General features: G+C 36.3%; 1 protein-coding gene across 4 annotated transcripts in view; it reads right to left on the reverse strand.

The window, feature by feature from the left end:
- Window positions 1-15,008, reverse strand: part of LOC126975053 (transcription factor CP2) — a 57,792-nt gene that overhangs the window by 17,314 nt on the left and 25,470 nt on the right. For all 4 annotated transcript variants that reach the window (XM_050822852.1, XM_050822850.1, XM_050822851.1 and 1 more), the window contains exon 12: window positions 12,120-12,190. In XM_050822852.1, coding sequence (XP_050678809.1) covers window positions 12,120-12,190 — 71 coding nt within the window. The remainder of the gene's footprint in view (window positions 1-12,119; window positions 12,191-15,008) is intronic.

A 15,008-nucleotide genomic window follows, 5' to 3' on the forward strand; every position in this document is an offset into this window, starting at 1 on the left:
TTTTTCATTTATTATTAATTGAATAAATCAGAAATAGAAAAAGATATTCCCATTTGATAAACCAAAGTGTTACAAGATTAGGCTTAAAAATGGCTTTTTATAAGATATGGCTATCTTTGGATTGGTCTGATTTTATGACACCTTTAAACACAGTGTAAATAAACAACTAAGCATTTATTATTTACTTCATAGTATTTATTTATTTATTTAGAATTACATGTGATACATTAACATTATACAAGTCTTAAGTGCTAGGGATACACATAATTATATTTATAGGCAGTTACAGCATGTACACAGATACAAGTCGTACAAAAAGTTAAAATTTATATAATAAGTAAAGGCTAAATAAAGTTATGTAAATGTTAAATTTATATAATGAGAGGTATATAAAAAATAAAAATACAAGAATAATAATAAAGAAAAAAATATTCACAATTTTAATATCTATGTGATATCTACCGCTGCAGAATCGAGTGTCTTAATTAATTTATCTTTAAATTTTGTTATATTATCACTGAACAGATCAATTGACTTATCTTTACTAATAAATTCATTATATAGTCTACTTAATCGGGGTATTAGGGAATGATGACCGAGATTGGTCCTGTGGGTTGCGTGCGTAAAAAGTGAAATAGGATGCCGTGGAGTACGGGGGGGAACCTTGATGCATATTTGACTCAAAAGATCAGTGTTATTTGTTGCCGTTGAGGAGCTTAAATAAAAATACCATATCATGTATTTTCCGTCTATCTATCAGTGAGTTCAATTTGAAAGTTTTTAGCCGCATGATATATGGTAGCTGCTTGTCTTTTCCAATGGAATAAAATTTTGTGAATTTCCTTTGGATGCTTTCGATCCGATGCTTATGAACTTGGTAGACAGGGTTCCAAATTGCCGTAGCATATTCAAGTTTGCCTCTAACTAGCGTAGAAAACAATTTTTTTTCGTTTTAAGCTTTTTGAAAGGCTTCGCGTTTCTGAACAAAAATCCTAGCATCTTGCGCGCTGATCTGCAAGTGTTTTCGACATGAACATTAAATCGTAGTTTTGCATCTAGTGTAATTCCTAGATCACGTACAGTTTCAAGTTTCTGCAGCGGGCACTTGCTAGTTGTATATTTGTGTTCAATTGAGCGTGTACGAGTGAAGCTAATAATGGAACATTAATTGTTGTCGTTTGTAATACATTGTCGTTTATAAAAATATTGAATAAGAGTGGCCCCAAAATTGATCCCTGGGGAACACCCCATGTTACTTTGAATGGTTGAGAACAATAGCCCTTTAAAGCAACACATGAACGTCTTTCCGCGAGATATGATGAGAGCCATGATAAAATTAATCCACCAAAGCCAAAGGAGGAAACCTTTGCAACTAGCAATCTATGATTAACTTTGTCGAAAGCCTTCAAGAAATCTGTATAAATAGCATCGACTTGTCTACGACAGTCAACAGAAGCTACAACGGAACTAATAAAATTCGACAGGTTAGTCATAGTTGGCGGCGACGTGGGGCGGGTCGTTCCCTTCCCTAAAATATGGTCGAGGGAGGCGATGGCTGGTCCATGCGTCATGCTCGTGAACGGGTGCTACTCGTGGGGTCTGGATGATCTTATTACCGGGATGCTTGATGTGTTTTTTTATTATTATTATTTCCCTTAAAGTTAAAGTTATTATATATTTTATGAAATGCTCACATAATGCCTGTATTTATTTACGGTATGTGTGGATTGATGCATCTACTATACTCAATAACTCTTGTGTTAATAAGTATTAATTATATTTTCTTTTTTTGACTTACTCATATAAGCCTTTCAGTTTTTGACTTTTGAGTATTTTTGTTGCGTCACTGCATATATTGTAATTGAAATGATTTGTAAAACAACTAAAATGTAAATCTTGACTTAGAAGAGTGGCAATGAGTTTCTTGCTACTTCTTCTCATTAGCTCAACCCTTTACGAAGTAGCGGTAAATTCAATAAGAAACAATATTTATATATTTTTTTTGCAATTCATAAGTGTCATTTCTGTGACCTACATGAATAAAGTGTTTTTGAATTTGAATTTTGAATTTTGATCTGGCAGCGACGAATCCATACTGGGCTTCCGAGAGATCGTGAAGAACATGGCGTGACAATATTGGGTGCACCAGAGATTCGAATATTTTTGACAAAGTTGACAGAATCGAGATCGGCCTGTAATTGGTAATATTCTCACGACCACCCTTTTTATAGATTGGGACAATTCTAGATCGTTAGCCAGCTAGCTAGTCTGGGAAAATACCAGTATGTAATGATTTGTTGTAGATCATGCAGATTGGTACTGAAAGTGGGACGGCGCATTTAGTGATCAGAAACGGAGGTATTGCATCCGGGCCAGCTTCTTCTTCGTGTCAAGTCTTTTTAATTTCAGGATGACTTCCTTTCTTTGTTACGTAAACACGGCACAGAAAGTTATCAGATTTAGGTTGAACATAAATTTTGACGTTTGGGGGATGTATAGTATCGTAAACTGAAGCAAAAAAATTTGCAAAAAAATTGTATACACTTGGACCATCAGTAGCTACCCTGTCATTATAGACCATTTTAGATGGAAACGTGTTTGGTTGTCTTATATTTTTTAGATGAGTCCAAAAATATTTTGGATTATTTGCCAAGTTGTTTTCGATTGATTCTATATAATGATTATAGCATTGTTTAATAAGGCTATTACTGATAGTTCTTAAGGTTTCGAATTTAAGTTTGTGTAATGGATTATTGTAATTTTTTGGTTTTATCCTTATCTTATTCTTGAGCTTTAATATCGAAATAAGTTTATTGCTGTACCATATAGGATAATTTTTATCTCTAGCTTAGGAACGTTTTTTCCAATTATTAAGTTAAGTCTATCATAAAAAATATCAAGCATATCATTTACATTGTCACAGCAATCAAAGAGATCTACCCATGGTGTATTTTCTAGATTTTTAAAAATAGCATCGTAACTGGCCTTATAAAAATTATACTTTTCAACATGCCTAACCTTAATGTTGCCTACCACATCTGATTTGAGGCTTATTGATAACGGTGGATGATGATCGTCAACTATGCTGATGGGGTTGGCAACATTATTAACAGTGATTTGGGTAGTACTTGACAGGACCAGATCGAGTACTCTTTCGTTGGTGTTGAGTATGGAATTAAATTGTTTGAGTTCATGTTCTTCAATGAAGTCTACAATGATAGAATCCAGACTGCAACAACACGATGGATATAAGTCGTTTAACTCGGACAGTTTTGACCATGTTAAACTACCCATATTAAAGTCTCCTACAACAAGAACTTGTTCGTTTTTGTAAATTGCTTTGGAAGTGTTTGTCAAGAAATCATTAAGTGTATCTCTTTTGATCGGTGGCGGTAGATAAGCAGCGCAGATAGACAAATGGCTTGGTTTGTTTTTTATCAGCACATCTACTGTCACCCACAGATCTTCGCAATTGCTCTCCCATTGCGGTATTCGATTAGATTTAATTTGATTTTTAACCGCAATTAAGACTCCTCCTCCAATTTTTTGCTTTGTTTATATTTATTTGCTTCCTATCTCTACGATATATTATGTAGAGACTATCAATAAACTCTGCATCAAATACACCGTCATTGAGCCATGTCTCAGTGAATATGAGGACATCGAAATCATGAGTTAAAATATTAAGTTTAACATCCGGTATTTTAATCTTTATCCCTCTTAAGTTCTGGTAGTATATATTTAGATTGGCGAACTTTAAACGAATTAAAACAAGAGACTAGACGAAAGAAATATTATTAAGATGTTGTCTAACTGTTCAATATTCCTCGCAACAATAAGTTCAGCCGTGTCCGATTTCCTCAGAAACACACGTCCGTTCTTTACCCATACATACTTATATTTTAACCTCTTAGCTGTTATCCTGGCAAAAGCGTGTATTTTCTTTAGTTCCGGGGTCAAGTGATCGACAACGTAGATTGGCTTCTTGTCGCCTCTTATTCCGACATGACTCGTGTTGAGTTTATCGTCCTTATTTTTTCTCATTCTCGAGTGCTGCTCCATGATGCTTATTCGACTAATAAGGTCCTTAACTTTGGACTTCAGGTTGTTATTCTCTTCCTTAAGTTCTTTGACCTCCATTAATTTTCCTTGTAACTCGTTTCTCTCATATTGATTGCTTATAAAATTCACGGAGTCTTTTATTTGGTTCATTTCTTGGAACATTTCTCTAGTTTTATTTTCTAATATTTTGCTCAAGTTTTTCTCCATTTTGGCTAGCACAATGTCCATTACTTCCTTTATTAAATGTTTAACATTATCAAGGGTAATTGATACCTGCACGTGAGATTGGGAAGGTGGCTGCGCACGTCAAAGCGTAATTTTCGAAGATGGATTAGTGTTAGTGGGCGTGCTATCTTTAGATATTTTCTTAGTGTTTATTTTTACAGCCTTGAACTGATTCGTTGGCAAATGTGTGATTATGTGTTATTGCCGTTAATTTTTCTGTAGTATGAAGTTCATACAAAAAAAAACAAAACTAACAAATTACAGAAAAAACTTTAGACACTGGTCACCAATCAGCATGGTCTCTGACGCATAGGCCTTAGATATTTCGCAGATGCTGTGCCGTTCTATAGCTAACATAGAACTCCGAAAATTTTGCCAGGTCGTCTGCCCAGTGCTGTTCCCGCCCTCCTTTTTTGCAAGAATCATCGCATACGACTCATTCGGTTATGGTTTGTCAATTAATTTCCTAATCTCCAAGCATGGCCTGTCCCCTGAATTTTTCATCGCCCATGTTTGCATCCGTATGTTAGGAAGGGAAGAACACATCTTAATATATATATTTTTCTTTTGTGCGTCTGTTTTAAATGAACTCCTCCTCAACGGCTGGACTCATTTTAATTAAACTTTCTGTGTGTCTTCAGGTGGATTTGATAATGGTTTAGATTCATAATTTAACTACCCCCTAAACGGCTGGACCGCTTTTGATGATTTTTTTGTGTGTTCCAGTGAACTTGAGATTGGTTTAGATTCTCAATTCCGTCCATATCTTAATATACCTGGACCGATTTTTCAAATTTAAGACGTGTGTACAGGACAACGTCTGTCGGATCCACTAGTATTATTTAAAATAGTTTTCGTTTAGGAGCCATACGGTATTAAATTGCTTTAAATAACTTTTTCTTGTACTGTGTAGCTATTCTTATATATCAGTAATTGGAATATACTTGATATATATATTTATCATACCAAGTATATCGATATAGGATGCATCAGTAGTGTTCCCAAATGGAGGGGTTTTAAAGGTACGGTACCCTAAAAATATATAAATCATCACCATTGTTATCGATGTGATCTGTTGTTAACAGATTGAACTCCCTCAATCGAGTTCACATTGGCATCTAACGGACGCGATCGCTAAAAATAGATCATTTGTGAAGCTGGAACCATCACTAACATTGGCAGCGGCTGAACTTTTTAGTGTTCGTACTTACCCTAATGTATTTAGGTACAACATATTCATGATTCTATTTTCAAAAGAGCGCAAAACAAAAGTTGCTTTCGTCTTTTCTTCTCTCTCAGAGCACTATCGACAGAGCGACAAGGAAAAAAATCGTCGAAGAATCGATTTTGAGAAAAATGACAAGCACGACTTTAAACCGGTTCTTATTTAACAGTTATTTACAGTTAAAAGTGGGTTTGTGTCTGTTATTTCTCTACTACATAACCCTTTTAATAACCAGTTTAATGTTGTAGTAATGAAACACCAAAAGCCAACCGCACAACATTTTATTGTACAGCCGCGAAGTCTTACAACTAAGCAAGAAAACCAGAATGTCAGAGTGACGCATTGACACTTAACTTATACGTTACAACCATAAACCAATAATAGACTATAATATAACGAGACAGTACTACTACTAACTCATTACACCAGTTATTTCAGTAAGAATCTAAACCACCGTACGGTGTTGTTAAACAAATAATAGATAATGTGCTCTGACAAATGACTCGGCGATGGAATAGATAGACCGCTTTCAACCGGTTTGAACAACATCTCTACATTGAACTTAAATAACCAAAACCCGTATAATTTTGGTGAAATCTTTAATCCTAATGAAAAGTTCAAATTGAAAATTTGAAAAAATCAATGTACTTAACGTTGACCAGTTATACTTAATTCTTTGCGAAGCCTTGCTTGTGACTTATGAGTATCGTAAGATAACCAATGGGAACCCTATTACTATGACTCGACTGTCCGTCCGCATCCCATCCGATGATCCGGCCGTACAAAATCCGGCAATGTGTTTATGCTATTATTTGAGATGGCCCGCGATAGCCTGTGACTGTTTGTTTACATTCCGTAATACACGTTTGACAAGCCATACTTAAAGCATGAGTTGTTTTCTATATATAGACGACCTTAGTGATGTTCTGTGTCTGTTCTCAACGATAAATGTTAAATGTACATAATTAAAATTTTTGACGGATTCAATATCATTTTAATAAAACCTGTTGAATGCGATCAAAACTAATTTAGTTTCGTTTGTTCATTCGTATTTAATTTTTAGCGTTCCTTAAAATTATAAAGATATTAATAAATAATATAAAGTCACTTCAGTACAAAGCTATAATTTAAATCACTCAAAATTAATTAATTTTATTTTTGGGACTAGCTTGTAAACGCTTTGGGTAAAACTGTAAGTTTACAGGTTTATATAAGAAATAAATAAATAAAATATACAGTCATTTACTAAAAAAAAAAACCGAACACTACATCTCGTATTCACTATTCAAATCAAGATTTAGAAATCGAAAAACATTCAAACCGTTTAATCGATAATAGAGAACTTTTAATTCAGTCGTGTTATATTGACAACTCGTACAAATTCCATTAGAACTGAAAGAGTACGATATACGAGCTTACGGGTCATTTGATGTAAAGTACTTACGGCCACCCACATTTTCCAGAGCACCAGAGGAATCGGAAAAGGAGTGTTACCGTTTTAGGACGGTATCAACATCGCTGTTTATCGATATGTTGTTCGCCACCGCGCAAGAAGCCACATTCTATAGTTTGTTTGTACCTACACATAATTTTGAAAACGTCACTGTGGAGTAACGCCAATTATTCAAATGGTGATAACGACACGTGTAGCTGCCCGCAGTTTTGTTCGCGTGGCCGCTTTAAGCAGCTCATACTATATCTGGCTTATATATAGCCTATATTTTGCCCCGACGTCTTGTAATATTCATGCAAATGTTAAATAAAAAGCTATACTCTATTAACTACTTTTATATGTTCGGTATTGTTTGTAGAACACATAGCGAGTGTTCTTTACATAAATATTCCATGTACAGTTGGTACTTTGTTACGATTTTATTATATTTAGCATTAGCTAAGCATTTTGTTTCCTTTTACAAATATCTCATTCATGATGTTGAAATTTTGCCCCCGGAATTGTATAAATTATTAAAATCACTCAATCTAGCCAAATCTGCTGGCCCAGATAACATCCCTGCAGTGTTTGTTGTAAATTGTGCCAGGAGTCTTGTCACTCCCCTCACCTTGTTGTTCAAACGCTCTCTATCAGAGGGAGTGGTACCTAAAATTTGGAAAACGGCTTACATTACTCCGATACAAAAAAAGGCCCTAAAGATATAGTTACAAATTATAGACCTATATCCAAATTATGCTTATTTGCCAAAATTTTAGAGAGAGTTGTTTATAAGCAATTATATGATTGCTTAAAACACACGTTATTGCGTAAGTTCCAGTCTGTAGGTATACGTGGTAATCTGTTCAGATGGTTTCCATCATATGTACAAAACAGGTGCCAGACCGTCGTACTACAAGGCTACGCATCGTCAACAATCCTGGTCCCATCTGGAGTTCCTCAAGGATCACTTATAGGTCACCTTCTTTTTAATATACTTATAAACGATATTTCTTCATGCTTTCTTGATTCAAAAATATTATTATATGCTGACGATATGAAGATACTATCTCCTATCAGATCACTTGAATGTGCACAACACCTTCAGGATGATCTCGATAGATTTGAACATTATTGCTTAGAAAATAAATTAGATTTAAATGTTAATAAATGTTATATAACTTCATATACTAGAAAATCTACTCCCATTACATTCAATTATAGATTAAAATATTCGTTTTTAAAAAGAGTCTACTCGATTCGCTACCTAGGAATTGTATTTGATAATAAATTAATATTTGACGATCACATCAATTCGATTATAAGTAAGGCATCGAAATCCTTAGGTTTTATCTTACGTATGTCTTCAGAATTTAATTCCATCAAAGCCATAAAAATATTATACTGTGCATATGTTAGAAGTCACATTGAATACGCACATTAGACGTATTGAAGCGTTACAAAAACGGTTTCAGCGTCATCTTCAATTCAAAATAAAAGCATATCTTCCGAACTACAGTAAGCGCTGTCAAAAATTCCATATTCTGCCATTGGATTGGATTTTTTTATTTTTTTTATGAGAGGGGGCAAACGGGGGCAAGAGGCTCACGGGAGGTGAGGCAACCGCCCATGGACATCCGCAACAACAGGTGTGTCAAGAAATGCGTTGCCGGCCTTTAAGGTGGGAGTATGCTTTTTTCTTGAAGGTCCCAGTCGTATCTGTTCGGGAAGACCGCTGCCGGTAGTTGATTCCACACAGTGGCTGTGCGAGGCAAGAAATTTCGAACAAAACGCGCGGTTGTGGAATGCCAGACGTTTACGTGATGCGGATGGTACTTTGCACGTAATGTCCGATGGTGGAATTCGGCCGCTGGAATCAACCCGAACAGCTCCTCTGAGCACTACCCGTGATAAATGCGGTAGAAGATGCAGAGAGATCCCACATCTCTACGCAATGATAGAGAATCAAGCCGATCGGAGATGACTTGATCGTCGATGATTCGAGCCGCTCTTCGTTGTATGCGGTCAAATGGAAGAAGCTGGTACTGGGGAGCACCCGCCCAGAGGTGAGAACAGTACTCCATGTGAGGCCGAATTTGCACCTTATAAAGTTGCAGGCGGTGGCTTTTAGTGAAGTACTGTCTCGCCTTACTGAGTACACCAAGCTTTTTAGCGGCCAGTTTGGCCTTCTCTTCCAAGTGACCACGGAACTGAACGTCGCTCGATATATCGACGCCAAGTATGCCAATACAGGCTGTGGTAGTTAGAGGAGTGATCTCAAATCGAGGGGATACGACAAAGAGAAACTTTTTAGTGGTGAACGCACAAACTTGTGTCTTCTTGGGGTTGAATTGGACTAAATTATGTCGGCCCCATTCCGAGACTTTGCAAAGCATAGTCTCTTACTTAATGAATATAGCGAGGGGTTGGGTCGACTGTCCTGAACTGCTCGCGCGCATTGGTCTTCAGGTTCCGTTTGCTTCACTCAGGAGACCATGCTGCCTGCATGTTTCCGGAGCTAGAACTAATTATAGACAAAATAGTTATCTACTGCGGGCTGGTCGGTCTTTCAACGACTTGTCTGTCTAAGCTATTAGACCTGGATTTGTTCACCACTCCAATTAGGCAGGTAAAACAGCTCCTCACTGAGAACTTTTTCAATCAGGTGTAATTGTAAATTTGAGTTATTTTGTTAATTTTTTTTTGTCTCTTTATCATTTTATATAATTTTCGTATTTGTTGTCCACTTAACTTACATCACATATCGATTCCTATCTGTGAAAACTTTTAATTGTCCTTCTGTAATTATGTATGTAACTTATATTTTTAAGCTAACTGTAAGTTTTCCAAAAAATGTAAAAAAAAATATCTAAGTCTTTTGCAATAAATACTGAGTAGTCTATATCTGGCTACTAATAAGTGGAACCAAACTATTCTAGTGGGTTAACACTTAACATGAGAACTGTCAGTGCCAACGTACTGTAAAATAACATTCACAACCAAAGTACGAAACCGCCTCGCCGTCTAACGTCCATCCAATTGATGCAAATTAGCGTTCTATTTTGATACGAGCTATATTCCATTGTGCTATGATGTAACTGCCACTTTATTTGGTGAACGGTCATGTGAGTGTCCTTATTGGAGTCAACTGCACCGAATTAGATAATTGGTATTGATGGACGTCTAACATCAAAATTCAATCGACTTTATATACGGTGTGTCCGGGCATGAATAATGTAAAATTAATAATTTTTATCGATACATTCACTCTGACACACTTCACTCGACGGGTTGTAGAAAAACACTAGATAATAGCAGATTTGCACTAGTGACATGAGGACATTTACAAAAAAGTTTTTAATATTCTGTATATAGCGAAAGCTGAACGAAATCCGGCAGGCTCTGATTAGGATTGAAAACATCGGAAAGGGTTGAGCTTTAATGAGAAGAAGTCACAAGAAACGCATTGCCACTCTTTTAAATCAGCATATCGTTTCACAAATCATTTCATTTACCTTATAATATGTAAAGTGATGCAATAAAAATACTCAAACGTCAAATACTCAATCCCTTACACGAGTAAGTCAAATAAAGTAAATGTAAATTAAAACGTAAAATAAGTTATTGAGTACAGTAGATGTATCAATCCACACACACCGTAAATAAATAAAGGTGTTTGGCGAGCATTTTATAATAAAAAATATAAAAATTTTAATTTTAAAAACACAAAGCAGAGTTTCAGGTCTCCTCTCTTTCTCCGAAACGAAACTTCGTAAACGAACGAAATTTAAACGAAGTTTCGGTAGTGACCCTACGTTATTTTGTTTTCGGACACATCGACGAAGTTTGGAACCATAGACAATATTCGTGAACAAATGGTGAACGATTGAAATGAATGTTATTTTATCCGACTAATTTGAAGAGTACTATTTCATGACAACGATTGGTAACTAATGACAACCAAAAATATATGTATTACACACGCAATGTAAACATATCACTTTTGATTTTTTCTTTAAATTCTTAAAAATGTTTTCTAAAAATAGTTTTCGATCATGGTGCTAATAAATCATTTTAAACACATCTCGCAATTGCGGTACTCATCAGTAAGTTTTAAGTAAATATCAGTTCCATACTTATTTGTTTTTTTTTGACTTAAAATACCGCCTCTACTATATACTAATAATATAGAAGGACTATATTTACATACGTTTCAAATGTCTGCACATACGATAATGAAGCTATACCTACCTTTTAATTTGTCTGAGTACCTACTCTTAGCTGTAAGTAAATTTTCCTGTTATAATTAAATAAAATATAAATTTTGTTCTTTTATTAATAATAAAAATTAAACTTATTATAAATGTCACTAAAAATAGGAATACCACTACTCTAAGATACTAATAAGTAAGATAAAGTTCTACCTTTATCCTTTCTAACAATTGTACTAATGCAGCTCATGCCCTTCGACCTGCCTGTAGAGCTTGAGGTGAAGAAGCTGCTGCTTAAGAGGGAACCCGCCTGCTTCTTTCAGAATGGAGTTCAGACAGAGGCAACTCGGGAATATCAATACCACTCCTTATACTTATTTTATGTAAAACACAGCAGGCTACAATTTATTTCAGTTTCCTACAACTCCAAGACGGGAATTTAACTATTAAATTGTTTGCGCAAGCGGCGCTCTACGTTCTAGATGATCTTCAAGTAGAGCAGCCTCGATTAAAAGCATTCTTGAAGTCATTTCAAGCAAATTAGCAACAAAATCCACACAAACGAAAATCAAAAGGTAACAACTTTGGTTTCGTCAAGTTGACGTTAAAATTCCGAACAAACAGCTGTCATATTCAAATTTTCGTTTGCACGTAAATGAATTAGAGTAGGTTTAGTAATTCGAAATGTCAATCAATGACGTTCGGGACGAAACTTCGAAACGAATGGAACCGTAGTAGGAAACAGCCGAAACTTCAATCCAAACTTCGTTTTTCGTTGAATAAGAGTAGACCTACAGGATCATACTGCCACTACAAGTAGCACCCGTTCACGAGCATGACGCGTGGGCCAGCCATCGCATCCCTCGACCATATTTTAGGGAAGGGAACTGCCCGTCCCACGTCGCCGCCACAAGCAGTGACATTTAAGCGATCATTAGCCGGTTACGAGTTATTTAATAGAACTTACCACATCTCTGGCGAATAGGGCGGCGAAGTGGTAACTAGAGACGGCGGGGGCATCACCGCGTCGCTCGACAACTGTTGAAGAGAAAAAATATATAAGAAAATATGTTTGTACTTTTGTACGCACGCAAGAAGTTAAAGAAATAAACAAACAGTTATTTCTCAATATATTCTTGGTAATGTTGCGTGTTCATGAGTGCTCATGTGTTCAACTGTGATAAACATAACGTTATCAGCAGTTACAAACATATGCCTATTACCGTTAGGTCGAGTTAGTAAGTCTTTTATGGGGCGATGCTTTACAACATGTTCCCAGAAAATGTTCCAAACAAACGTAATACGAAATTCAAAAGAATCGGTTGTCTAGCAAGAGGCTCTATCTAGACGTATAAATTAACGAAGAATTACAATACATTGTAACCATATTATTATAAAAAAAGCCCGCTGAGTTTCTAGCGTCCGTTCATCTGAGGTCTGAGGCATACTTTTTCGAATGGGTTTATGACTTTCAATAAGCGATAGATATCATATCCTATTTTCAATAAAATATTTTAATTTGAATTTGGAATAAATTCAATTGTCATCGGTCCTACTTAAGGCGAGGTTTTCCCAACACTAGGTAAAAATCGCTCGAACGTAAGATTCGATAGGTACGCATGGACACGGGCGTCGGGCATGGCTGAGAACGAACCGAGCGATGCGGGTCAAAAATATTACCCGGAAGGACCGCGTAATACAGTTGCGCTAGAGTTTGGAATTACTGTGATATTTTTTATGCATTTTTGAAGTAAATCTTTTTTATCGACGTATGAGAGAAATGTTATATTACGCGCAAAATTATGATTTCATCAATATGGGTATCGTATCCGAGATTCTCGAGGGTGCAGAGAACGAATTTGTGATCATTTTGAAATCCAAGATGGCCGCCTCGCAAAATTAGTGCTAGTTAATCTTGGATTTCAAAATGATCCCAAATTCATTCCCTGCACCCTCGAGAACCTCGGATACGATACCCATATTGTTGAAATCATAATTTTGTGCGGCGGCCATCTTGGATATCAAAAATGATCCCAAATTCGTTCTCGGCACCCTCGAGAACCTCGGATACGATACGCATATTGTTGAAATGAAAATTTTTCGCGGCGGCCATCTTGGATTTCAAAAATGATCACAAATTCGTTCTCTGCACCCTCAAGAACCTCGCATACGATACCCATATTGCTGAAATCATAATTTTGCGCGGCGGCCATCTTGGATTTCAAAAATGATCCCAAATTCGTTCTCAGCACCCTCGAAAACCTTAGATACGATATCCATATTGATAAGATCATAATTTTGTGCGGCGGCCATCTTGGATTTATCTAACTTCCCTAAAGTACATACATACAAAAATCCCGTGTGGCATAATATTCAAAATAATATTACGTACATTTTATTTTAGTACTTTTCAACTTATATATTTTAACAAATATGCTGTCGCATCATCATTTTTTTACTATGATTCCCGATTTGTACTTGCTTGCTAAAATCTTACGTAATGTGAGCCCGAGAGAAACGAACACAGTGCCATTCTTGACCGTGGTCACGGGCGTACTGCTGGCATGAGCGAGCATGCAACCAAGGCGTCGCGTTTGGTTTATTACGAAAAAAATTAATATAAAATAATTCACAAAGCGAATTGATAAAACCCACGATGAATATTTATAAATACTAATAAACTATCGAGTAAAATAAGTTTTGTGTTTATAGCCATCATAGTTTTATGATAATATAAAACAATTCATATAAAAAAGCCTATTTTTCAAAAAATAAATCTATCCAGATTTTTTTTCGTAATCGTATTTTCGAAACTGCAAAAATTTAGATAAAGAAATGAAGATAAACATGTCAAAAAATTGGTACCGTAGTATTTGTAGAAGTATTTTAAGTAGATTTTTAAAAACTTTACTTTTTAGGACTATAGCGCCTTAATAAGTGAGCAAATTTGCAATTAAATCGGACATCTTGAGCGTTCAATGAATTTGCAAAATAAAATTTTTGCACTTTGCCCGCGCGATACAACAGTAGGGTTTGTATAGCTCAGTGGTCCCTAACCTGTGGTCCGCGGGAGTAAGGCCCGGTATCCATTAAAGCGGGGAGGAGATGAATTTTGATAACCAATCAGATTTCGTTATTTCCACAGCTCCTTTTCGCTTAGCTTCGGTGGAAACGGATCAAGCGGAGAGATGTCTCATTTGTCTATAGAATTTTCCTTGCCTCCTTTGCCTTCTCTCTGCGCCTCGCACATTCGAAAAAAATGCTATTAACACTAAATACAGATCACATCCCCTCACCGCTCTGGTGGAAATAACCTGACAGCTTCACGGCTTATCTTAACTCGTCTCCTCTCCTCTCCGCTTTGGTGGATACCGGGCCTAAGAATATGGTCAGCGGACCGCGAACCGATTTCAAATTCGCGAGCGATACGATACCACCCCGCTGCACGTTGTGAGTGAGAGTGCGGCTGGCGACAAGCTATTGTCGCTTGAGCCGGTCACATGTTGTTGACGGTATCACTGAGTCTATTTAGTTAGCTGTAGATACGCACAAAGAAGTGCATCAGTTCCTACTGGCAGTTGTTTTATTTGAATTTTACACTAAAATAGGTAAGTACAGATCTATACATATTACTTACTATGCTATGATAAACTCTTTCGGTATAAACAATTTGTTACATTTTTAAAGTGACAACCCTCACTTCTAGGATCCTGTAGATGAAGCCACAACCTGAGAGTTGAACAAAGCATACAAGATTTTATGACGATACGTCACTCAAACGGTTAGCTCACTTGGTCAGAGCATTGGTATGGAACGCCAGCTGAGGTCGTGGGTTCGAGTCCCGCATCGTTCATAA

The sequence above is a fragment of the Leptidea sinapis genome, chromosome 34 (genome assembly GCF_905404315.1).
Source record: "Leptidea sinapis chromosome 34, ilLepSina1.1, whole genome shotgun sequence".
NCBI lineage: Eukaryota > Metazoa > Arthropoda > Insecta > Lepidoptera > Pieridae > Leptidea > Leptidea sinapis.